Source organism: Fonsecaea multimorphosa (genome assembly GCF_000836435.1).
Source record: "Fonsecaea multimorphosa CBS 102226 unplaced genomic scaffold supercont1.10, whole genome shotgun sequence".
Classification (NCBI taxonomy): Eukaryota; Fungi; Ascomycota; class Eurotiomycetes; order Chaetothyriales; family Herpotrichiellaceae; genus Fonsecaea; species Fonsecaea multimorphosa.
Genome location: NW_015971644.1, coordinates 960,212 through 984,744, shown reverse-complemented (window position 1 = coordinate 984,744; position 24,533 = coordinate 960,212). Strand labels below are relative to the sequence as shown.

At 52.2% G+C, this 24,533-nt stretch overlaps 10 protein-coding genes across 10 annotated transcripts; 3 read left to right on the top strand and 7 right to left on the bottom strand.

Moving 5' to 3' along the window:
- Positions 1 to 136: 136 nt before the first annotated feature.
- Positions 137 to 1,291, bottom strand: Z520_05945 (uncharacterized protein; the record flags this gene model as incomplete). The annotated part of the gene is made up of 3 exons (XM_016776448.1): positions 137 to 341; positions 401 to 1,192; positions 1,257 to 1,291. 3 exons carry the CDS (start codon positions 1,289 to 1,291, stop codon positions 137 to 139), a joined length of 1,032 nt encoding a protein of 343 aa, XP_016632767.1.
- Positions 1,292 to 2,548: 1,257 nt separating this feature from the next.
- On the bottom strand, positions 2,549 to 3,975 carry Z520_05944 (uncharacterized protein; the record flags this gene model as incomplete). Its single annotated transcript, XM_016776447.1, has 2 exons — positions 2,549 to 3,776; positions 3,836 to 3,975. 2 exons carry the CDS (start codon positions 3,973 to 3,975, stop codon positions 2,549 to 2,551), a joined length of 1,368 nt encoding a protein of 455 aa, XP_016632766.1.
- Positions 3,976 to 4,771: 796 nt separating this feature from the next.
- Positions 4,772 to 8,301, top strand: Z520_05943 (uncharacterized protein; the record flags this gene model as incomplete). The annotated part of the gene is made up of 3 exons (XM_016776446.1): positions 4,772 to 4,934; positions 4,994 to 7,698; positions 7,747 to 8,301. The coding sequence occupies 3 exons, from the start codon at positions 4,772 to 4,774 to the stop codon at positions 8,299 to 8,301; spliced, it is 3,423 nt and encodes a 1,140-aa protein (XP_016632765.1).
- A 721-nt stretch (positions 8,302 to 9,022) lies between these two features.
- Z520_05942 (uncharacterized protein) lies at positions 9,023 to 12,705 on the bottom strand (the record flags this gene model as incomplete). The annotated part of the gene is made up of 2 exons (XM_016776445.1): positions 9,023 to 11,428; positions 11,494 to 12,705. 2 exons carry the CDS (start codon positions 12,703 to 12,705, stop codon positions 9,023 to 9,025), a joined length of 3,618 nt encoding a protein of 1,205 aa, XP_016632764.1.
- A 686-nt stretch (positions 12,706 to 13,391) lies between these two features.
- Z520_05941 (uncharacterized protein) lies at positions 13,392 to 14,750 on the bottom strand (the record flags this gene model as incomplete). The annotated part of the gene is made up of 1 exon (XM_016776444.1): positions 13,392 to 14,750. The coding sequence occupies one exon, from the start codon at positions 14,748 to 14,750 to the stop codon at positions 13,392 to 13,394; it is 1,359 nt and encodes a 452-aa protein (XP_016632763.1).
- Positions 14,751 to 15,375: 625 nt separating this feature from the next.
- Z520_05940 (uncharacterized protein) lies at positions 15,376 to 16,922 on the top strand (the record flags this gene model as incomplete). Its single annotated transcript, XM_016776443.1, has 2 exons — positions 15,376 to 15,556; positions 15,613 to 16,922. 2 exons carry the CDS (start codon positions 15,376 to 15,378, stop codon positions 16,920 to 16,922), a joined length of 1,491 nt encoding a protein of 496 aa, XP_016632762.1.
- A 395-nt stretch (positions 16,923 to 17,317) lies between these two features.
- Positions 17,318 to 18,184, bottom strand: Z520_05939 (uncharacterized protein; the record flags this gene model as incomplete). The annotated part of the gene is made up of 1 exon (XM_016776442.1): positions 17,318 to 18,184. One exon carries the CDS (start codon positions 18,182 to 18,184, stop codon positions 17,318 to 17,320), a length of 867 nt encoding a protein of 288 aa, XP_016632761.1.
- A 707-nt stretch (positions 18,185 to 18,891) lies between these two features.
- Z520_05938 (uncharacterized protein) lies at positions 18,892 to 20,199 on the bottom strand (the record flags this gene model as incomplete). The annotated part of the gene is made up of 1 exon (XM_016776441.1): positions 18,892 to 20,199. The coding sequence occupies one exon, from the start codon at positions 20,197 to 20,199 to the stop codon at positions 18,892 to 18,894; it is 1,308 nt and encodes a 435-aa protein (XP_016632760.1).
- Positions 20,200 to 20,801: 602 nt separating this feature from the next.
- On the bottom strand, positions 20,802 to 22,025 carry Z520_05937 (uncharacterized protein; the record flags this gene model as incomplete). Its single annotated transcript, XM_016776440.1, has 3 exons — positions 20,802 to 21,719; positions 21,772 to 21,869; positions 21,926 to 22,025. 3 exons carry the CDS (start codon positions 22,023 to 22,025, stop codon positions 20,802 to 20,804), a joined length of 1,116 nt encoding a protein of 371 aa, XP_016632759.1.
- A 659-nt stretch (positions 22,026 to 22,684) lies between these two features.
- Positions 22,685 to 24,329, top strand: Z520_05936 (uncharacterized protein; the record flags this gene model as incomplete). The annotated part of the gene is made up of 4 exons (XM_016776439.1): positions 22,685 to 22,900; positions 23,015 to 23,383; positions 23,453 to 23,972; positions 24,034 to 24,329. 4 exons carry the CDS (start codon positions 22,685 to 22,687, stop codon positions 24,327 to 24,329), a joined length of 1,401 nt encoding a protein of 466 aa, XP_016632758.1.
- Between the last annotated feature and the right edge of the window lie 204 nt (positions 24,330 to 24,533).

The window sequence follows — 24,533 nt, the reverse complement described above, 5'->3', positions numbered from 1 at the left end:
GCCCAGAACAATATTTGCTTGCCGCAGTCGGAATTCCATTGGAGTATCTAGCAATGCTATCCAGGAATTTAAAGCCAGTAATCAATGTTATAATGCTACAAGAGGGATTTCTCATCCCATTCCATCCCGTGTAATATCATGATATCCCCTTACCCTTGCTCTTTTCAGAGTCTTCATGTAGGGTTGGACGCCGTCTCTCTGCTCCAGGATGGCCCGGAGTGCCGCTGACCTTCTGCTGTCTGGCTTCGTCTAGGGCTGATCGCTGAGCAATGCTGTCGTCATGGCTCTTCCACACAATGTTGGTGTCTGGAGGGAAAGCCAGTATTCGCTTGATGGTCTCCCTGTAACATAGTCAGCATCACAATTCCTGAACTCGATCTCTCCACGCGCTTTGCCATACCTAATCTTGATGTTCCGGCCTCCATCAATCTTGGTCCAGACGCTCAGAACATCCTCGCCACTCCTAACGCTGAGCACCGCACCACAGACCTCCTCTCCCGCCTCCAGAAATTGGTCACCGATGATTGCCAGCAGCAGGTCCTCCCAGTAGCGGTCCGCCACACCTTTCTTTAACCTTACGATCCATTTGCCGCCCTTTTTGTTCGCCTCATCCTCCCAGACGGGACGAATGCCGTCCTTGAAGATATGGTAGTCGGAGACAGTAGGTAGCAGAGACGGCCGCTTCAGGTGAGAGTATATTGTCCAGAAACTTTCCACGGAGCTGATGGACGCCAATTTCAAGGTAGACTTCTCGTAGTCGGAGAACTTATTAGCAGGAGGCCGGTAGAAGAGGTTCCAGGTGTTTCGCAGCGGATGCTCCGAGGATGTCTTAGGTGACCCCGGGGACTCCTGCAATGGCTCTACTTCTGAGGTCTCTCCTGGCGTATCTGGATCCTTCTCCCTCTTCTCGGTTTTCTCACGCGATGGGAAATCGAAGGCCGACCCGGCGCCAGGGGTCTTGGGGGTTTTGGCTGAACCAAAGGAAGCGAACGCCCCGCTACCCAGTCCAAAAGCCGAAGATGCGCTTGCTGAAGGGGTTTTGGTGGCAGAAGGAGAGAGAGCGTTGAAGGGATTTGATTTGCCGTGGGATGAAGTATCGCCGAAGCGTCTGCTGGTATAGGAGCGAGGAGAATCTATCTTGCTGACATCCTTGCCTTCCTGATCTCTCATAGACAACGATAGTTTGCCAGTACTGTCAAGATGGTTAATGTCTTGGTCCTTGCACGATTCCTTTGCAGCAAAGCGGCAGAACTCACTTAGCACGTCTGGTCCACAAATTTGCGTTTTCCATGAGCAGATCAGGTCAGGTGGCAAGGCGGATTGTCAGTGTCGCACCCTGTCAACGACAACAGAAGTGACGCTTCACGGAGACCGAGAGGGCGGCTTGACGAGCGATTCTTCCTTGAGACGACTGCTGGAGAGGGAGGAGGGAAGGAAGAGGGTGGCGGCGCCAATCGGCAGACTCTGGGAGTTCACTTTGTGAGTTGGGACACAGCAACAGGGACACAAAAGAGATGCCTGCTGAGAATGATCGAAGGGAATGGTTTCGGGGCAAGTAAAATCGACAAAGTTGTACCTGGGTAGTCACAGGGAGCATGAAATACAAAATCAGAAGGTTTGAAGCGCAGTTTGGATTGGAGTTCCCAGTCGTGAGCAGGGCTGTCCAAGGGCGACCAGGGCCACCTAGAGCCACCTAGGGCCGCCTAGGGAGAGTGGGCTTGCATTTCAGTTGGTCTGGGCGAACTGGAAGCCCCTGCAGCCCGCCAATCGATGAGCCGCTTGCGCCATCTCCCCCCAGTGCCAGCTAACCACTTTGGTTATAGGCCCGCGTTTCCAGGTACGGCTCTTCTTTAACTGCCCGCGTGAAATCTCGTCCCTCGAAATTTTTCCCTTTTCTCCTCTTCAGACACCCAATTCAAATCAACGTCAGCTACAACCCTCGACACCATGAAGCTGGTGGTTTCCGATGAGTGTGTCGAGATCAATCTCTCAAGAGAACCCGCGTCTTAAAACCATCATTACGAGGGCCTCTGTGGCTTCCCATGATGTGGTGATGACCTGGAATAGCGGACAGTGATATATCAGAAACGAAAGAATGTGGGTGATACGCTCCCTCTCTCTGGAGACCCAATGCTTCTGAGATGCTCGTGATGAATCAAGCAGCTCTGGTAAGCCGAGAGCTCAGCCGCCAGGAAAGAGTCATCTCTCCGCGATTGCTGGCAGAGCAGGAGGTTATTTGGCAAAGTCTGACTCGAACATGCCCCATGCGGTCCTGAGGAAGTTTGGCATTATCGTGACCGCTTGAACTGACTTTGTGGAACTCTAGGCTTGTCTTGCTGCAGTTCCGTCTGATTTTAGTCTACTCAAGTCTGTTGAGGAGTTTGTGAAAATTCCCTTCTTGACATCCTTACTCACATATTATTCGAGGACTGCCTCTCGATTCGGCTTAGATATGCACATGGGAATCTCAAGCACACGGCAATTGAGCCATTCCAAGAGAATTTAACCTGGACTTCCTTGTCTCTCTTCCGCTGCTGAGCCGCCGGTTTCACACCGCATCAATCGTGGCTCGCGATGTAAGCTGTTCGTTCTGGTTGCCTAATTTTGAGATTTGCAGAAATGCGTCCACCCCATAACCTTCAAGACTATGCAGCTCGAGCCCACCCGCCCAATATTCGGCGTACACACGGCTCATTGGCAAACCCATGCCCAAACGAAGGTCAGGGTGCCTTGTAGCTAAAGTGCTGAGGGAGGAGTCCCTGATCTTTCCACTGGGCTTGTCGCTCGGAGATAGTCGAACTTCTTGCATGGTGGCCGCAAGGGTCGGGACGTCCCTGAAGTTTTGTAGCCGTGAAGCACTTCTAGGTCCTTTGTTGAAAGACCACAAAAAGGGCATGATATCTCGAGGTATGCCTCCGCCTTGGTCAGAAATGCGGATAACCACGTTCTGGGGTGCCTCGCAGATAAGGACGTTAATAGGCGGTGGTGGTTCTCGAGGGTCACGGTACTTTTCCATGACTGCTTGAATCGAGTTCCGCAACAGTTCTCCCACAACATATTCAAGATGGCTCAGTACGTAAGGGAACGTGGCGCCGGTATGACCCTGGATTTGAATCTCGGGTACCAATGGATCAGGGCCTGCGGTCGACTTGCAAATCTCTTGGGTGAATCGGCCGCATCGTTCAATGACGTCCCTAGCATTGCACCGCAGTAGGACTTCGCCTACAAACTCGTTCTCAGAGCTGGGCTGGGGCACGTGCCATGGCGAATTGAATGTTTCAGTGAGCGCAAGGTGTTGTTCGGCAATGACTCGTCTCGAAATTCGAGCTCGCAGCATGGCCTGTACAAAATTGTCCATCGTATCGACGGAAACCAAGTCTTGGCATTCGAGAACTCCCATGACCAGGTTGGGGATCACCGCCAGATGTTCCTTCAAGTTGTCGCTGATGACTTTGCAAAATTCCTCGTTCTCTTCCACTGTTCGGATGACAGGGACACGCCGAAAGCTCTCAAAGGACTTGTAGTAGAGCTCGTAGACGAATGACAGGTGCGGATTGGTCACCACAACATAGGGCAGACGCTGCATGTCTCGCAGGCGGTGAGCAAGTCTGAGATCAGGTAAGCGGTTGCATTCGTTGCTGACAGGACGAACAAACCTTGTAGGCAATTCCATGCGGACATAGTTGGCGGAGCTCAGCAAACGACTTTCGGTCAACGTGCGACCAAAGAAAAAGAGCTGGCGCAGGCTGATGGGACGAATAGGGCGGTCAACCCAACTGCGGCATTGCTGTTAGCAGATCCGCTCAGACGAACAGCAGCGGCATCAATTTCATACTCATCCAAAGTCGAAGCTGGCCGCCATGGAGGTGGACTCCTCCCTGCTTGAGATGACGTCCATCTGCACGTTTGCGCAGGAAGGCTGCACAAGCTTAAGCGCAAGGCCCGGGGCCTCGAAAGCTGAGCGACCTGGAGCATTTCATACCAAACGACAGGCCCGACGAGTCATACAGACTATTGATGGTCATCTCGCCACAGTCGTCTGAGTGAGCGCATGGGCAGCAGAAGGTTGCTCAAAGAATCGCGGTGAAGTTGTAATTGTTGGAGAGGGGCAGAGTCATACCAAGGGCGTTTGAAAGTGCTTAGCGGTCGACCGCCAATGGGGTAAGTATACCGACGCCTTGGGGGGTAGGTATAGCGAGTCCCTGGTCATTGTTAGGTGGGTGGGACAATAGGTGACGGCGAGACGGATAGGTGAGGGATGCTTATTCTGTGGGCGTCACTCACACTAGGGAGTCTGGGCGTTGGGCACTGCTATTCGCTCGTTCAAAAGCTTGTGCAGGCCGGCGGCTTTGACGTCTATTCTGGAAGCCTGCAGACCATGGGCCAGGAATGATTTGACCCGTTGGTACCGCATCCCATCTTTATTTCTCCCGCAGGTACCTGCGCAATTGACTCTCGCAACCAGGCCATCCATTAGCCCTGCCAGTGCCGTTTATCTAAATTCTAGATTCACGGGTGGGTGGCGAGTCTGGTCTTGCTGACGAGCCTTCCTTGCATCACCGACACATTGTGACATCCCTCCTTCCCTCTCAGCGTCAACTGCGGAAACGTGAGGAAAGAGCTGCCCCGGCCGCCGTGCTCGTCTGCTCTTCCGCACAGTTCAATATCACGCGTTCGCCTTGTCTCTCCTCAACATGGACAACGTATGTTGAGCGTTACCCTAGCGCTACCCTTTTTTCTGCGCTGCATCCCTGCATTCCTACCACCGACCATGGACGCTAACTTCGCCTCCCGCTTCCATGACTTGCAGTTAGCAGGACCCGACATGCTGATTGATGGCTACGACCAGTACCCTCCAGAAAATGAGGTTGTCAACATCTCTCCCGACGATGCCTCAGAAGGACCTGCAGAGACCCTTCCCCGGGCCGATGACTGTATGTTCACCCAAAAACTGGCCCCTCCCCGCCCGTCCGGGAACTGACATATGCCGCAGTCGAAACGATGAAGCGTCATGTCCTTGTCGACCTACCTGATGTCGAAGTTGAAGCCGAAGCATATCATACATGGCACATAGAAAAATGGCGGACCCTTTCCAGGAGAGAGCACGGCCCAGTCTTCGAGTGTGGCGGACATCCTTGGAGAGTGCTGTTTTTCCCATACGGAAATCAGGTCGACTGTGCTTCCTTCTACCTAGAACACGGTTTCGAGAGCGATCCTCCGCCAGACTGGTACGCCTGCGTTCAGTTTGCCCTCGTCCTATGGAATCCGAACGACCCAACCCTATACCGCACGCACACCGCGACTCATCGTTTCAACGCAAAAGAAGGCGACTGGGGCTTCACTAGATTTGTAGAACTCAGGAAGGCCTTCCACCAACCGTGGGAAGATGGGTCGAGGCATTTGGTGGAGAATGACGAAGCGAAACTGACGGCCTATGTCCGTATCATCAAAGACCCCACCGGCGTCCTGTGGCACAACTTCGAAGGATACGACTCTAAGAAAGAGACTGGCATGGTCGGCTTGAAGAATCAGGGCGCAACCTGTTATTTGAACTCTCTTCTTCAATCGCTTTATTTCACGAACTTGTTCCGCAAAGCCGTCTACCAAATCCCCACCGAGCAGGAAGCCAGCCGGAGCAACAGTGCTTGGACACTTCAGCGATTGTTCTACAGACTTCAAAAAGATAGGTTTGCAGTTTCAACCAACGAGTTGACCGCGTCCTTTGGATGGGATACCCGGCAAATTTTCGAGCAGCAAGACGTGCAAGAACTGTCGCGGATATTGATGGAAGTCTTGGAAAAGAAGATGAAAGGCACACCAGCAGAACGAACGCTGCCCGAACTTTTTGTCGGAAAGACTAAAACTTACATATCATGCATCAACGTCGACTTTGAGTCCTCAAGGATAGAGGAATTCTGGGACATCCAGCTCAATGTCAGAGGCAACAAAAACCTGCACGAGAGTTTCATGGACTACATCCAGGTCGAAACTCTCGAGGGTGAGAACAAGTACGATGCTGGTGAGCCTTACAAGCTACAGGATGCTCGGAAGGGCGTCATTTTCGAATACTTTCCACCTGTCCTCCATCTGCAGCTGAAGAGATTTGAATATGATATCAATCGCGATGCCATGATGAAGGTCAACGACAGACACGAGTTTCCCGAAGAATTTGATGCATCTCTCTACCTTTCGGACGAGGCCAAAGCGGCGTCGACGGAACCGTGGATTTACCAGTTACACGGCGTACTTGTCCACAGCGGCGATTTCAATGCAGGCCACTATTATGCTTTCCTCAAGCCCACCAAGGACGGTCACTTCTACAAATTTGACGATGACCGGGTCACACGATCAACCATGAAAGAAGTGCTGGAAGAAAATTTTGGAGGCGAGTACGCCAACGTCGCTAATGGCGGCTTGGGACAACGCCAGCCATACATGCGAGGCTATTCCACAAAGAGATCCATGAATGCCTATATGTTGGTGTACATCCGAAAGAGCAGGCTGGACGACGTCCTCCTCAACGTGAGCGAGTCCGACATTCCTGCGCACATCGAGGTCAAAATTTCCGAGGAACAAGCGGAGCTTGCGAGGAAGAAGAAGGAGCGCGAAGAGGCTCATCTCTACATGAACGTTGGCGTAATCACAGAAAAGAGCTTCCAGGCCCATCACGGTTTCGACTTGACCAGTTACGACCTCGAACAGACTGATCCAGCCGCTGCCCAAGTTTATCGAGTCCTTCGTACGACCAAAATCAGCGAGTTCGCTGCGACTATTGCAGAGGAGCTTGGGCTGGGGTCTGATCAAATTCGATTTTGGGCCATGGTGGGTCGACAAAACAAAACGAATCGTCCCGATCAGCCTATTCGTGATGTCGAAATAACCATGGAAGAAGCAATGAACAAGTACGGGTCGAGGGGCAGGCCGTTCTATCTTTGGGCCGAGAATGGGACTCCAGGAGACGACGGCAAAATCCAGTGGTCAGATCCCACACAAGCCGCGGGCGGCAATGTCCCAATTCTGGTCTTCCTCAAATATTTTGACGTCAAGGCTCAAACTTTGACTGGTGTGGGCCATGTCTACGTCAAGAAACTGGACAAAGTGCAGGAAATCGCACCCCAGATCAATCGGATCATGGGCTGGGATCCAAGCACGCCGATCCTCTTGTTCGAAGAAATCAAGTTCTCAATGATTGAGGCCATGAAGCCGAAGCAAACCTTCCAACAGTCCGAGATCCAGGACGGCGACATCATCTGCTTCCAACAAAACCTCCCTGATCTTGACCCGTCCACTGCCACATACACCGATGCGCGACAATACTATGATTACCTGCTGAACAGAATACCTGTTAGCTTTTATCCAAAACCAGGCACTGAAGGAGAAGCCTTCGTGCTGGGTCTCAGCAAGAAAATGACTTACGACCAATTTTCTGCAAAGGTCGGAGAGCACCTCAAGGTTGACCCAACTCACATTCGATTCGCAACCATCAGCGCAACTAACAATAAGATAAAAATGTGGATCAAGCGCGGGATGAACCATAACCTCCAACAAATCCTTCAGTCCCAGTTTTCCTCCTACGGTGGATATGCCACTCATCGCGGCGACGCGTTGTATTACGAGGTTCTCGAAACAAGTCTGGCTGATTACGAGACCAAAAAGATCATGAAAGTGATCTGGCTAAGTGATGGAATCAGTAAAGAGGTAAGGTTCCACATGCCAAAAGTCATTTATCTTCCTAACGAGGTGTAGGAACCACTGGAAATACTCGTCGCTAAGAACGGCATCATCGGAGATTTGGTTGCCGGCATTGCCAAGAAGCTCAACCTGGACGAACAGACCGCTCGCAATATACGGGTGCTCGAAGTCCACGGCGGCAAAATCCACAAAGAACTGATCGAGGATTTCAACGTGGTTGGAGTTAATGAGTTCACCACGTTGTATGCTGAGAAAATCCCCGACGAAGAGCTGAATGCTTCCGAGGATGACCGGTTCATTTATTGTTACCACTTCGACAAAGAGGCCAATAAACCCCATGGTGTCCCCTTCAAGTTCATGCTCAAACCAGGTGAACCTCTCAAGGAGACGAAGGAACGCATCAGCAAGAGAACGGGTATCAAGGGCAAGTTGTTGCAGCAAATCAAGTTTGCACTCGTCTCTCGGACGCTTTATGCGAAGCCGAGATACATTGAAGATGACGATATCATTGTCGATCTTATCCAGGACGGAGATGAGATGCTCGGCTTGGATCATGTGAACAAGGCGCGCAATTTCTGGGGCAGAGCCGAGGGGATGTTCATTCGGTAGATCCGTGGAGAGAGGGGCAGGTTAGCATCTTCTTGCTTCAAGTGTGAAGATGTCTAGCCGCTCTGCATCTTGTACTCGACATCTTATCCAGGTCGCTGGCCGACGACAGTACTCGCCGGCGGGAATGGGACGGAAGCACAGAGGATAGGATTCACAATATTGCTGGAATGTTCCAAGAGCATGCACAGAGGTGGCAAATGTCACGACAGCGCCAGTTGGTCTACACCGATAACTTGTTGTCGGCCACTATGATGTCGACCACGAATCACCCGAGCTAAAGACAGCCAGAGCTAGAGCGCAACACGGGACGGACTGGAATGCTGGAATGTTACAGGGCCACAGGACGGCCTGCTCAGTGGTTCAGAGACGAGAGCAGTCAGAGCTATTTTACGGGTGACTTGAGCTGCTGAGCAACACATGAGCTTGGGCCAGCCCGAAGTGCTGGTGTGTACACAACAAACGTAGAGACGAGATTATGCTTCATGGCATCATGAAATATCCACAAAAAAAAAGGCAAGGTGAGAAAAAGCTGATTAGATGAGCTTCATGATTATTGGATTGACCATTGACCATTGATTCTGTTTTCCCCTTCGACAAGATGCTGATTTCTCTAGTCCTGTCGAATGATAGCGAATATCAGAGTGTCATACGTTTGTCTGTGTCACGACCCCGTCTCCCCATCTAGGGTACAGCGTGCATGGAATCCTCCAAAGAAGCCAATTCAAACATTGTCCCTGATCCATTCCCACATTCTCGAGACGTATTCCTCGTTCAGAAGCCCGTCTGCGTCTCTGAGCGAGAGCATGCGCTCGTATGTCTTTGCCATTTCGTAGTGTACTGTGGGTACTGCAGGCCCTCCGACAGCGGCGGCGGTCTCGTCGCCATTCTCGCGCTGGCATTCGAGGTTCCTTTCAGCCCCTTCCTGCTCTTCTACTGCTGCCTCTGTGGCTTTGGGCGCATTTACATCTCCCGCAGCATCACCACCGTAAGCCTTCTCCCAGAAGCCCAGCAGTCGCAGGGCCGGGTGGTCGCGCCTCTCAGCATCGTCGGTGTCTTGTAAGCGCGATAGGCGGGAGAGCCATTCGTGAACGGGGACGACCTCGAAGGCTCCTCCGGCTCGCTGCTGCTGCTGCTGCTGCCGCCGCCGCCGCCGTGAGAGCCAGGCCAGGAGGTCGGACCAGGTAACGCGGTTGGAGGGGTTAAGGATATGGTGCACCACGAGTCCGTCTTCTTCCTCTTCTTCTTCACCTCTCCCTCCCATGCTGTTTCTCTCTGCTTCTGCTTTCGCGGTGACGACGTCTTTGACACCGCTTTGCGCTTGGCGAGACGCTAGATAGTCGTCTTGGTCGAGTATATCCTCCACAAACGCCCTCGCGGCAACGTCGACAGGGAGCCAGGCGAGTACCTCCCCTTCTTTCTCACCCTGATCCCTCCTTGCGCGGTCCAGATCCGGCAGACAGCCCGTGACCGCGGCGCTGCTGAGCATCAGAGGATACGCCTCACTGGGACTCCACACCCCCGTGTCGCTTGCCCCGGACAACTGTCCCACCCGGGCAATGGAGATACGGTTCTTCAGTCGTCGGTGGGTTTCCCGGACGGCACGTTTGCAGATCTGTTCGGCGACCCATTTCGACCGGGCATAGCCTGTTGGACCGGCCACAGCGGGGTTTGAAAGCACACTTTCGGGTATCGTGGGGTGAGAAGTCATTGAAGAAGGGTAAGCTGATACAGCAGCTACGCTGGAGCAGAAGATGAACCTGGGTGCCGTCCTCCTGTTCGACGAGGATAGAGCGAGATTGATCAGGTTTCTGGTGCCCGCGAGGTGAGTCTGCGCAAATGAACGCAGAGGTAACAGGAAGTTGACGCTCCATGCTAGATGGATGATCACGTCCACGTCCTCTGCCAACGCCTCGTATGTCTCGTTGGAGAGTCCGAGCTGGGCGTCCGAGAGCTTGCAGCTGTGGATCTGTGTCTTTTTGTCGAAGGAACTCGGGACGGGAAGACGGCGCGAGGTCAAAGCTTTCAACACACGTTCACGTGAGGCGGTTGGCGTCGCGCCGCGGACGAGGAGGTGGATTGTCGAGATGGAAGGGTTCGAGAGGAGTTGGTGTAGGATGTGTGCGCCTAGAGAGCCAGTCGGGCCTGTGAGGAGGACGTGCATGCCCTTTTTACTTCCTGGACATTCGAGTGGTGAGCAGTCTGTTCCGGTCTGTGTGGGAAGCGAGGCTGGGGTGGAGGATGGCTGCGATTGAGAAACGTCGAAAACGCTGTACTCGTCGACCAGCTTGAGCATAAGCCGATGTTGGTTCTGTTCGTCTCTCCCTTGCTCCCGGACTCCATTGCCTGCTTTTCCCGCCCTCACACGAAGGATAAGATCACTCAGCCCCGCGATGGTCCCTGTGTCTTGGACCACGGTTAATGGCAAGCTTGCGGATTTGGGCAGCAGCTGAGACAGCGCACGCCGGATTTGAATGCACGCCACGGAGTCCACTCCATATGCGAAAAGATCTGTATCCTCGGTCAGAGTCTCCACGTGGGTTTCGGGGCCGTTATCGCCCTCGCCAACGACGGCCTGAACAATGCTGCGAATCCTTGCGGGTATTTCATCGTCGGGCACCTCTGGAGGATGAAGACCAGTCCCAGTACCGTTGGGGAGCGCCTCTTCTGCATAGGCAGCTGCGATTTGTACGGCGAATCTTTCTTCAGCCTTGTTCCTGAGAACTGTTCCTTTGCTGCTCTTCTCCAGTGGTGCTCCGTCGAGATGATCCATGAGGATGAGCATGTTCTTCGGTATCCGCGCATGGCTCTGGCTCTGGCGGTTCAGGGCTTCGACCACCGGTGCGACTCTTTGAAGTATGACATCTCCGCCTCTAACTGTGTTGCGAGGGAACAGCAAGGCCCCTGGGTAGGGTCTGCCGTTGCCGAAGATCAGAATGTCCTCGGTCACAGCCGAGGCCGGGGATGCTCGAATGGCATCTTCGAGCGGCGCCGGGTCGAATTTCTTGCCAGTGATGAGCGTCAGCTGCGAGTCAGCTCGGGAATGATACCGCCATGCGTCGGGGATAGTCGCGTGCGGCGTGAACAGGTCGGCTGTGGCGAAGGAGGCGTCGTCTCGGTTCCGTTTGGCCTGTCACGGTATCAGTTATCAGATAGCACACAAGAAAGGTATATCGTGGGATGTGGAATATATACCATATGTGGCCATCCTGGTCGAACGATGAGTTCTGAAAGGCCCTCCCCCTCGCTTTGGGGCTCGAACTGAAGAAGCTCTCCTCCGAGTGCGGCTCTGAGGTATTGCCATTCCTTGTCTTTCGCATAGTCTCGATGGGACGACATGAGAAACCCACACTCAGCACTGCCAAACCGCGAGACGAGGTTTATGTTGTCCTTGACGAGGCTGTCGCCAACTTCGGCCGGTAGAGCCGCGCCTCCGACGCCCACGATATCCATCCTTTGGAGATGGCTCCGGCCATCCTTGTCCTCGGCTAGCATTTGTAGGACATACGGTACAGAGGAGAAATACCTTGTCTCCGGTGCCATCCCGTCAGCCGCGGGGGTCAAAGCGGCGTCGAGGCATTTGCAAACGTTTGCAGCCGTGATGGGAAGGTCTTTGCCGGGAAAGAGCCAGATCATGGCATTGCTGGTCCAAGCCCGGAATAGATCGGCGACACCGCCGTGGTAGAGCGGTGTTGTGGTGAACGTTGCCTGTTTTGTGCCGTCGAGGATCGGGAGTACCCCAATCGCTGCTCTGTGCGTTTGAGGGATCGGCTTGGGAACGCCGCTGGAGGTACCGGATGTGTGGTGGAGATATGCCACTTCCGTTTCTTGGACATGAACTGGAGGTATAAGTGGACCGGTAGGTGTATGCTTAATGACTTGGAGGATATTCTCTCCAGCAAAAGGCACGCCGTGAGCGGTAAGAGATCTATCGTCTGATTGCGTTGCCTCCCGCGAGGCCTTCGTCGCAAGGTCCCCATAAGGCTCCTCGTACAACATCAACTCTACTCCGCAGGACTTGCACAACTGGGTAATCGCAGATGGAGAGCATTGAGGCGCAACCAGCAGGACCGGGTGACCGAGCCAAATCAGTGCCAGCCAGGTGAACAAAAGCCCTGGCGAACTCGGACACAGAAGGACCACCGTCTGTCGCTGTGGGACATCATCAAACGTTTTCAACACCGCCTCAGCGACCAGGTTGATACCTTTATAGACGTCCTTGAAGGTCAGGACATGAGGAATCCATTCTTGTGCAGGCTTCGGTGTGAGCTGGTACAAACCGAGTACAGGTACGTCAGAAGCATTGTGCGCCTTGAAGTCGATAAACTCGGCGATTGTCCTGTATGACTTGCCTTGTTGGTGGTTCACGGCCTGGCCTAACGTGCACGTAAAATAGGTAGCCTCCATGTTTCAAGGCGGGATGATCGGGCGAAATGGGAGGGATAACGCAAGGGCTGGGGCGTCTCAAGTCCCAGGGAAGGAATTAGAAGAACACATAATCAGCGAAATATAATACCGGTATAGACAGCATCAGAAGCATCGAATCTTAAGCTCTGGTCATATGCCGTGTTTTCAACGTTTAAACCAGCCTTGTCTCTGACATCATGACAGAGTCTAGTTGTCGTGGCCGGCTCATCAGCATTGGGGGCCGGGGTCCAGGGTCGAAACGCACTCTAAATGACCATCAAAATTTAAAGGGGGGTGAAGACTGGGAAATCTACATTTGCGAAATCAAAGGTCACTTTGCGTTTGGCAAAGGTAGGCAGGGTGTAAATGACAGGCGTGGTAAGCATATACAGAGGATAGCTACCTATGTAGGTAGGTATTTTATGCCTTAACGAGACTAGCGAGTCAACATTTACTCCAATTTTTGGTAGGCCTTGAATGTTGCCAGTATTGCTTTCACTAGGAATCTCCTGCAACTCTAGTGATGATATGTAGGATCTAACATGGATTTTTGGTTCAAGCTCAAATACTATAACTGACCCTGGGGCAATGCATACTTTCGTCCTCTCAAGTATTTCCACATTTTGAAGCATATGCATCTTGTTGACAACTTGTGGTAATTGATCGACCCTCCACGCTGGATTTTCTCAGAGCGATTCGACAATATCCTTCGCTGGACATCCGATGCGCTCAAGAGCCTCGTAGAAAGATTGCGGCTCAGCCCAGTCCTCGGGACACAAGACACCGGCGCGCTTCTTGTTCTCTGGATCCATTGCCAGCAGCATGAAAGCTGCCGTAGAAGCTCCGGTCACAGCACCCATACTCTTTCCCAAAAAGGCGTCTTTGCCAGTCGTAGGAATGCGTCTCATCGATACAACCGGAGCCCCATTGCGGGTTCCAGTGACACGAGCCAGTAAACCGGACCGTATTGGGACGGTTTTGCCGCGAGCCGAGTTGATGAGAAAACTCAACAACTCGAGGGTGGAAACCTTTCCCTCACGGACTTGGTCGAACATACCAGCAAAGCCGTACCGCCATGGTGCAACAGTCTCAACAGCATGGGATCCTAACTGAAGCAGCTCTTTCACCGAAATATCACCGCCTCGGTATTGTTCCTTGAGGAAGCCCATAGCTGCGCTGAAACCTTCAGCTGAAGGTGGCTCGTTCATCAGACCGAAAATAAAATCGACGGCAGTCGACATTGGTATACGGCCCGTACGGACTGCTGTCCCGAGGCCACGTCCCAAGCCCTGGAATGGGACTGGATCAACCCCACCGAGACACCGGATTCGAGTAGCGTTTGGGAAAAGCCGTGGAAGCGTCACCGGCTCGGGGTGAGCGGTCTCGTGTAAGAGAGTCTCACCGTGGCCCGGTATGAGAGGAGCATATCCAGTCTCAACAAAGCTTTCATGAACCACGGGCTTGCCATTCTCCCATGTCAAGCAGGGTCCTGCAGTGATGTGGAGAAAGTGTTCAATGACTGCCTTGCCTGTTCCGGCACCTCTTTCGTCACCGACCCACCAGCAGAGGTCGATATTGTCCACTGTATCAAGGCCTTTTACAGCGTCCATCACCATAATATTGCTCATACCCGGCGAGGCACCGCAACCAAGATAACAAGGGACACCAAGACTCTTAGCCTTCTCATTCAATTCAAGCGCGGCCTGCGTGCTCTCCACGTCGTCGTCGTAGTCGAGATAGGGAACTCTTGCCTCAAGGCAAGCCTCAAGGACTGGCATTGACGTCCGGGCATAAGGACCGGCGCCAAGCACCACTAGTGCGGCGCCCTGGACTATCTCGCGGAGAGCAGTAGGGTCAAAAAGGTCGAGCTTGCGTGTCGTTGCACGTCCTTCTGGGAGTTCGGAGGCTACACGCTCGAGTGTGGTCTCGTTGATGTCGGCGAGCAAGAGAGGTGCAGCGCTTGCTTTGGCAAACAAGTTAATAGCCACCCGGCACATTTCGCCGGCAGCGCCGATAAAGACGACCTGCTTGGAGCTTTGAATCATGATGACGCTTTAGGAAGCAGTGGACTCTTTCGGTGCCTGAAAATTCTGATTGTTTGGGACACGGGGACCAGAGAACTTTGACAGGCATCTTCCTGTCTTTTATGCGAAATTGGTCCAGCTATCAAGATCGCCCTGGAACGGGGCAAGCTTCTGCCTCGAGGCCCATGAGACATGGTGGACGGGGTATATACCCGCGGAACCGTTGACGGTTCCATGTGCGTGCGATCAAGAACAAAAAATTAAAATTCCCGGGCAGCCTCAGATAGCTCTATCACAGTTGGAGCGGAAGGCTAGCAGGGGCAGGCCCCTAACAACGAGGTAGGCAGTGAGGTCAGGGGTCTGCGGCTCCGCGAGTCTGGGGTTCTGCGGGTCCGCAAGCTACTGTAACTTGGACAAGCAACAGCCTAATTAGAGCATGAGAACCACGCCGAAATAGCTAGGGGACTGACGTCTATGAGCCTGGTATACTTGACTTGATACTAGACATAAGTTGGCGCCTCGGGGCTCCAGTTGAGGATGCCGAGCAATAATCTCATCCCCTTCTTGTCCAACGTTCTTCGAAAGACGACGTGCTCGACAGAGGTTCAGGATCACCAGGTGAAAAAGGGAGACAAATCCAGCAAAAATGATTCCCCTTTCCCAGTCAAAGTTACAGGATGTCGATTACGACGTCATCATTGTCGGAGCTGGCATCTCTGGCATCGGTCTAGCATCCAGATTGCAAGTACGCAATCCCGACCTCAGTTATTGCATTCTAGAGTCACGCCATGAGGTGGGTGGAACTTGGAGCCTGTTCCAGTACCCAGGTGAGGATACACTGCGCTCACGGAAATAGAAGTAAAGAAGCTCATGTGCTGTGCAGGTATACGGTCCGACTCAGATCTTTACACATTTGGCTACTCTTGGCGGCCCTGGAATGAGAGATCAGCGATCGCCCACGGGTCCAAGATCGCCCAATACCTCAAGGAGTGCGCGGCGCAGGAAGGAATCGACCAAAAGATCAAGTTCCACCATCGTGTAACCCGAGCGGAGTGGTCTACTGAGGCCAAGAAGTGGACTCTCGACCTGACAGATGGGGAGTCGGCGAGAGGGAAGACTCTCTCCGCGCGATTTCTCTTCTTCGGGACCGGCTACTATGATTACCACCGAGGTCGCAATGCCAATATCCCAGGATTGAGCGACTTTCAGGGAACGGTTGTTCATCCTCAATTCTGGCCTCGAGATCTCGACTACGCCGATAAAAACATCGTTATCATCGGCTCTGGGGCAACTGCCGTTACGTTGTTACCGGCAGTCTCCGAGAAAGCTTCTCATGTGACAATGCTCCAACGGTCACCAAGTTATATAGTTTCAATACCGAGGGAGGATGCTATAGAGAGAGCCATTAGGTTAGCTTGTCCACGAGGGTTGGCGGCAAAGTTGATCCGTTTCAAATGGATATTGTTACCGTTGCTGCAGGTGCGCTATTGCCAGTGGTTTCCACGGGTAGCCAGGAGGATGCTTCGTTCCATGACCAAGAAGGAGTTGCCAGTGGGAATGTCGTTGGACCCGAACTTCGATCCAAAATATTGGCCGTGGGAGCAAAGGTTGTGCATGTGTCCTGACGGGGACTTCTACGAGGCTTTAAGGAGCGGCAAAGGTAGTGTGAAGACCGGTGTTATTGACACAGTTACAAAGATTGGTATTCGTCTCAAATCTGGAGAAGAGTTGGCGCCAGATATCATCGTCACGGCTACGGGACTCAAAATGCAAGCTGCAGGAGGGGTCAAATTTATAGTCGACGGCCAAGACTTTCGGATTTCAGAACATTACATGTGGAGAGCAGCCATGCTCGACGGCTTACCCAATGCTATCCTCTCATTCGGTTACGTCGATGCCAGCTGGACCCTTGGACTGGAGGCAACCGCGGAGCTTGCGTGCAGATTACTGAGAAAGATGCAAAAGGACAAATTCTCCATGATAGTGCCTCGCTACGAGAGCAACGAGAAAACGAGGCTGAGAGAGGAGGGATTCATGAAGCTGAATTCGACCTATGTTCAGGAAGGAAACGCGGATATGCCCAGATTTGCTGCTCAGTCTGTATGGCGTCGTCGGTCGTACTATTGGAGAGATATATTTTCTGCTCGATGGGGAAGCATCAAAACGGGCTTGGAGTGGTCGATGGAAGTCTGAGCCTGTTGTTGAGGAATGGATGTAACTTCACTCGTGCCTCACGATCTGGAGACTGATGAGGGCGGAGGACGTCTTCTCATCTGTAGAAGAAGTCAAATTACATCTCGCAAACCGGCGTTTAGTACGACAGTAGACAATAAAGAAAAGTTAATTTACTGCAGGTAGACTTGACGTGGACTAGAAGGCCGACTTACTGTTGACACATGGTTAGTTTTCACATTGGTCTTATTCAACCGATGCTTAGAGTCGATCAATAGCGAGAGTGAACAGCGAGAAGATGGAGATCATTATTCATTGGTTTCTAAGAAGAGGTATGTTGGCTACTATATCCCGACCTCACTCGACCTCGACCTGCTTTCTCTTGAACAAAAGAAGTGCCATGTAGCCTGGCACTTTTATAGCCCAAGGATTGTGGCCAGCTCTCTGCCATCGCTCTGCCACAGGCCAGGACTGCCCTTCGGGAAAACCGAGCGGAACCCAATCATCTTCTGAGCTCGTGGCGGCATCGACTTTACAATGTCCTTATCCACCAAGAAAGGATATGCTTCCTCGGGAGTCAGATAGGAGGCCTGAAAGGGCAGCGAGATGGCGCGCCGAACAAAGTCAGTGGTCCGATTCACACCGCCCCCGTGGATCAGTTTGCCGCAAAACAAGAAAATGTCTCCTGCTTCCATCACGGCAGGGACAGTGTTTTCAGGCTGTCCAAAGTCCCACAAGTTCTCGTCCCGGTGACTACCAGGAATACATCGAGTGGCCCCGTTCTCGGCCGTGAACTCGGTTAGTGCGATGAAGAAATTGATAATCGCTTCGGGACCATCGCGACCCATGTTTATAAATATCGGGTACTGTGCCAAATCGCGGTGCAGTGGTTGTGCTTTGTTGCCGGGACCAATATCGATTGCCTGAGCTGTGGTCATCCAGTAGTCTCCAGAATCCGCCTTGAAGACCGCCTCACACACAGAGTGGATAAGATCGTGGTTGAGAATTTCTTCGCGCAATACTCTGCTGTGGGTGACCAGGTTCGTCAGGCGCTTGGTTTGGGCGCCGTGAAACTCCTGGATTTCAGGATCCGTCTTGTCTGAGCCTGCATCGATCTTGGACATGGGAATGTCGATCTCGGCATTCAAAGTCTTCACCTGCTCTGGGCTGAGGGCGTGCTTGATGACGACGCAGCCATCATTTTTGAAAATGTTGAAGATGGCGTCCGCACCGTCGGCTGCTTCGACTGCTCGAAATTTTGGTCCGGCCGCGCTGTGAAGCATGGTTGAAAGTGTCCGTTTGGCAAAATCATACGATTATTCTGTACCTTGGAGAGGTCTTCAGTAGGTATTGTGCAAGCTAGATTCCGGACGAGCCTAAACGGAGAGCATCGGTTGACGCGATTTATACAGTCTCATTAATTCTGGACCTTGATTTCCCCGTCTCGGGCGGCCCAACGGATAGGTGTGGAATGCACACAGTCTCTGTTCAGCTTGACTTCGGCAGCATATGCAGCTGTCCAATAAAATTTGGTCAGTAGCAGGTAATGGTAGTTGGTCTTGACACAGGGGTCATGCACCGGAGCCGCAGCTTCGCAAGTTCTAGAAGCTCATCCTTCAAAGATAATCACACCATATTGATCTGCAGGCTCCTTTGAAGCTAGTGATGCCCCAGTTTCTAGCCAGGCTCTAAGAGAACATAAAAGCTTGAGATTTTGCGAGACCATCACAGTTTCCGCGGCTCCGCCTATCCAGCGGACGATCGCGATGAAGAGATTTGGCTTTGGTGCTTTAGAGAACGAGTCTGAGTAGCGAATGTTCCTACGCAGGCACAAGTCTAGGTACTTTTGTCCAAGCTGAGGCAACTGACAAGTCCGTCCTCAAGCGTGTCTCATGGCATGGCGCGAGACAGATGCCATTGCGATAATATCGAATGCAAAAGCGCATTCTATCCTCAGTTTGATCCGACTGATTGCCCATATGGAACAACTTTAGCGCTTTTTACCAGAAAAGGCAGCAGTAATCTCACGAGCGGCCACGGCACCCGTCTCCATAGCTCCCTCTATCGCACCCACATCTATCGCGGCGATATCTGCGCCAGCAAAATAAATCCGGCCATGTGCCTGTCGCATCTGTGGCGCAGCACCAGTAAGGTTTCCCGGCCGGTGCATCATCCAACCTCCCTGAGAGAACTCGTCGGCGACCCAATCATGGCATGCGGTGCCAACCACCTCGATATCTGGCACGAATACTCGTAGTGCGGCTTGTACTGCATCTAAATCATTGTAGTCAATTGCCGCTGCATCGGAGCAGATACACATTATCAACGTGTCACCTTCATGACGGACCTCAGTTCTGGCTGCATTGATTGGATTTTTGCCGATCGGGGCAAAAATGCCAAATGGTTCAATTTCACCCTTTACACGTACCCACAGCTTGTTAGCCAGGGTTGGATTCCTTTGCTCGATCATAGTCCGGACTGGCGCGGGGACCTCTGGCGTGATTTTGATGTCGGCTATCGTGTTTATTGGTACCGCAACGACCACTGACCTGGCAGAAATCTGTTGACCCCCTCGGGTCGTCACGGTGACCTGCGAGCCATCATCGGCAATGGCACTGACAGGTGTGGACAAGAGCACGTCGGCTGAAGACTCAGCCATAATGGCGTCCACCAAAGCCTTGGTGCCGCCCTGAATAGCAAATGTACCAGCAGTTTCAAAGAAGGCCATGTACTCTCCGAAGTACGCTGCCACAGTCCAGAGAAGTTGCTCCATGCCGTGTTTGCTGAATGAGTGGCACACACCTGCCAATGCACCTTCCAAAACATCCCGTTCGTAGCTTGTGAGGTTCAGCGAATTCATGCGATCCTCAATAGTCTCCGTTCGAATTTCACTATTGGGTACGGCATGGATGTCAAACGGCATCGGAAAACGCGCCCGAGCATCCCCAACGAGTCGTGCCATCGCTGGACCAACGGCACTCAGGAAATCCGCCTGTGTCCCAGAGTGCACTTTGTCCTCAGCCAGCCAGAACACTTTCTCCCCTTGATCCAGTGGTGGTACCAGCCTAGTAAGATTGTGCCGCTGCAATTCGTGCCAAACATTGGGCTGAGTCCAGTGCACATAGGTGCCACCTAGGTCGAGTTGAGTGCCGAATGCTTCGCCAGTGTAAGTTCTTCCACCGATTCTGTTTCGACCCTCAAGCAGAACGACAGAAATCCCCTCCTTGCTAAGGTCGCGGGCAGCAACAGTCCCAGCGAACCCTCCTCCGACGACTGCAACATCGTATTGTTTCTTCATGGCTTGGTTTCTTTTCTCGGACTGATACCGTTAAACATAAACGGGAGCTCTGTTGAATGGAAGCTTGATTTTGTGCAATGGTAATTCTGTAACGCTTTAAGCAGTCAGAAAGTCAGTTGCTGCCACTGCCGAAGTCATGGAGACTGAGTCGTACTTAGGAATAAGAATGCCTGGGTGGAAAACGTGAGTAATGATTTCTATTTCGGATGGTCGAGACTATAGAAGAATAATCGCTAGCGGCATTAATGGGGGGAAATTGTTGGTGGAGTGGGACCGCGCCGGCTCCGCGGCTCCCTAATTGCTGTCTCACCCAAAAAGACTTAAACAGCCTTCCTAATTAGACCTATTAGTAAGGGAACCGTGAAGAACAGGCTTCTGATGATAGCACTCACGAGAGAGAGCAGGCTTATAGCCGTCTCTGTTTTCTGCTGTGTAGCGAATGCTGTGATCCCAATTAGGCTAGACGAAAGGTTTTGGAATCTCGGGGTAGGCTGGGCGAGCCCCCAAGCTTTATCAGGCTCACTTTGCAATCTTTTAGGTACTGGTAGCACTTGAGTCAAAGGACCATCCTCTCATCAGTCTCGTTTGCGTTCATACTCCTGCTACAAGACTTTAGCCTTCAAAAAAGCTTTGACGGCTTCCCCTTGCTGCGTAGGCGACGAGTCACCCAACAAAGGCTCGAAGATGGGAGCGATGTGAGCCTCGTGGCGACCGACGACCAACTCGAGATGACCTTCTGGAGTTTCAGACTTGTATTTTTCTACCCATAGTTTGATAACGTCGATCAGTAGCTCATCACTGCCAGCAACACATAGAACATGTTTGACTTTTGTCTCAGCGCCCTTCCACCAGCCTGGGTCTGCGTTGAATGCCTCAGCATAAGGTGTAGGAGGCGCTCCGTTCATGTATGCTGTGGACCATTTACGGCCATTAGATATGGAAATAATATCCCGGGTGGCATTGTATTTGCCAGATTCAAAGTCGACTCGAAAACTAATCCAAGGACCGACGAGTATGAGAGAATTGAGCGGCTCTTTGACGCTCAGGGACGGTAGTTCTGGGCAGGGATGGAGAAGATGTGAGAGGACAGCAACGCACATGTTGGCACCTGCCGAGTCGCCTCCTAGTGAGATCGTGGATGGTGATCGGCCCATGTCCTGAAAGAGGTGCTTGAGAACTTCCACCGCTTCACTGATCTGGGTTGGATAGGTGGCGTACGGGACTAACGTGTATGCCAGGAAGAGAATTGCCACCGATTGCGGGCTGTCGGCGTTGAGGTTTCTCACCAAGTCTCCCCAGAATTTTAAATGTTCTGGCCCACCGTCCAAGGAGAACCCACCGCCATGAAAATAGACGATTACCCTTTTGGACGTGGGTGATCCTATCCAGAACGCCTCTGTGCCATTTTTCAGTTTAGTGACCTGGGGTGTTAGAGAATTTACTTTGCAGTAGCTCTGATAATGCGTTCGAAAAGGCTTGGAGATGTAGTGCCACTGTGATGTCGTCAAGCGGTTGTTGAACTGAAAACGATCAGTGGACGTCCTCTAATGCAGAAGTATAGGTGACGCTTACTTTGCGGACGACACCATGGGTGACATGGTGTCGGTAAGAGTTCGTCCCACGTTCCCCACGAAATGGGCCGCTGAGCAACTGCCTGAAGAGAGTGCAAACTGGAATTTCAGTCAGTATTGCTTTGTCGTACGGCTCTTTCTGGTGGAAATCAGACCTATCGAGAAGATGGCAGGTATCAAATCAAGCTTCTCCAGAAAAGTCACGCCGCCGTTGGTCTGACCTGGTCGTCGGTACACCTGGGGAATGGTGGTCATCTTGACAGCGAAAGCCAGTTGGACTCAGAATTGCCAAGCTGGCAGCACCAGAGGTCGAACTGGACAGGCTTTACACTTCAAGGTTCTTGAGCCTTTAGCAAGTTTCGGGATTTTGAAATCTCGGTTGGACAACAGAGGGAGTTGATCTTCAAGGTCTTCCATCATCCACAGCACAGCTTATCGGTATGCATTGACAAAAAGAAGTCTTCCAACCGGAGTTTAATATCATACTTGCGGTACCGCCAATCCGCGGCTCCGACACACGAGCGATCTTTAGTATATTCCGGGGTACAGTTTACTATGGGGCATGATAGTGTCGAAGGTATGTGGGTCTATAAATCCTCTAGCCCGCATTAGGCGACTGGCGCGCCCTCATACTTCGACTGGGACTTTACACAGCCGATGGTTTTCATCAGCCCCGGCTGAGTTGCTCGCCTCAATTCCCGACACAGTGCCCAACCCGCTACAGGACGAATGGCTATGACCAGTCGCGCCGGGGATAAATAGAGTGTGCAGTAGGGGTCAAGAATGAGAGACTCCGTCTCCCACGCGCTTTCCAGGTATTCGTACTGACATCTCATTGAAAGACCTGTGAATTTCCACGTGTATAAGAGCTACCAAGTTCTAGGGCAATACTAAAATCCAAGCATGGTCAAAAAATGGCGCAATTCGATCTCGACAAGCATGGCGCCATGGATGTTATCTTTGCTGGGGGAGGAACTGCTGCTTGTGTTGCTGCCGGACGACTTGCCAAGGCAAACCCGGATCTGAAGATACTTTTGATAGAAGGAGGGCCGAACAACTTCCAAGATCCGACAGTAGTCCATCCAGCTGCATATCTAACCCACTTGGCCCCTGAAAGCAAAACCGCTCTAGTAAGTCAATACCTTGGTCCTTCAAGTAAGAGGCTATGCAGGATCCGCAGAACATGTCTAGATTGGGCGAAGAGAGCAGAGATGGTTCAAGTTCGACGGCTAACGACGACGTAGTTTTACAAAGCCAAACCGTCAAAGTACCTCAATGGCCGCGAAGCCGTGGTACCAACAGGTGGGATTCTCGGCGGAGGCTCGTCTATCAACTTCATGATGTATACCCGTGCCCAAGGCGTTGATTTCGATAGCTGGAACACGGTCGGATGGAACGCCCGTGAGATAATGCCCCTATTGAACAAGCTTGAGACATTTCAACAAGGTGAGAGTGCAATCAACCAGAGAAGACACGGACACGAGGGACCAATCCATGTCTCATCTGGCGGCTTCAGAAGCAAGAGCGAGCACGTTTTCATGGATAGCATTAAGGCAATGGGATTCAAGGAGATCGTAGATCTTCAAGATCTGGACCAAGTGGGGGGTTTTTCGGTACGTTTGACGTAGAATTTCATTTTAATACCATTTTAAACTGCTTTGGACTTGCTAACCAGCTGGTAGAGATGGCAGCGATATGTTTCGCTCGACGGAAAGAGACAAGACGCCGCCCATTGTTACATCCACCCCCGTCTTCGAGACGGCAAACATCCAAACTTGCACATCTTGGTCCATTCAAAGGTCGTCCGTGTCATTTTCGACGAACAGGCGGTCCCTCCGCGCGCGATTGGAGTTGAATATCAAACTGACCCGGAACACCAACCCGCTCTTTCGCTCTCAAAGCCGACTTTGCAATTCATTAGAGCTGCAAAGCTCGTGGTCGTCTCTGCAGGGGCTCTGGGAAGCCCTCAGATACTGGAGCGTTCTGGCATTGGGAACTCACAGTTATTGGAAGGCCTGAAGATCAAGGTCATTAGCGATTTGCGCGGCGTGGGAGAAAACTATCAAGATCACCACCTGGTATTATCTTCGTACACGTCGAACTTACCTCCAACGGAGACACTCGATGAGTTGTTCAGTTCACGGAAGAGTTTTGCGACTGCGATACAGGAGAAAGACCCTCGAATGGGATGGAATGGCATCGGTAATGATGATGCCTCCGATTATTTGGACAATCTCTTTGGGGCTAACATGGCTATCTCTAGACATTGCGTCGAAGCTTCGAATGACTGATGAAGAGGTCAAGCTTCTCGGCGCTGACTTTGAGGCCGATTGGAAACGCGACTTTGCGCCTCATCCGACTCGTCCGGTGATGCTCTGCGGCGTCATCAACGCGTTTCTGGGTGATGCAGCGACTGTTGAGCCCGGCCAATATTTTACTGTCGGAACTTATACCGCGTACCCCTATTCTCGCGGCTCGATACACATCAACTCCGCCAATGACACCGTCTGCGGGTATGATTGCGATGAAACCGGCGAAGCAAGGTGGTGTCGTGGATGAAAATCTCAACGTGCATGGCACGGTCGGGCTCAAGGTTGCGGATCTTAGGTGAGTTTTCAAGTCTGTCAACCATGTTCCAAATTGTGGATTCTGAATCTTCTCCAGCATCGCACCTGAGAACGTAGGTGCCAACACTAACAACACTGCGTTGGTTATCGGGGAAAAGGCTGCAGTTATCATCGCGCGAGAGTTGGGCATCGCTAA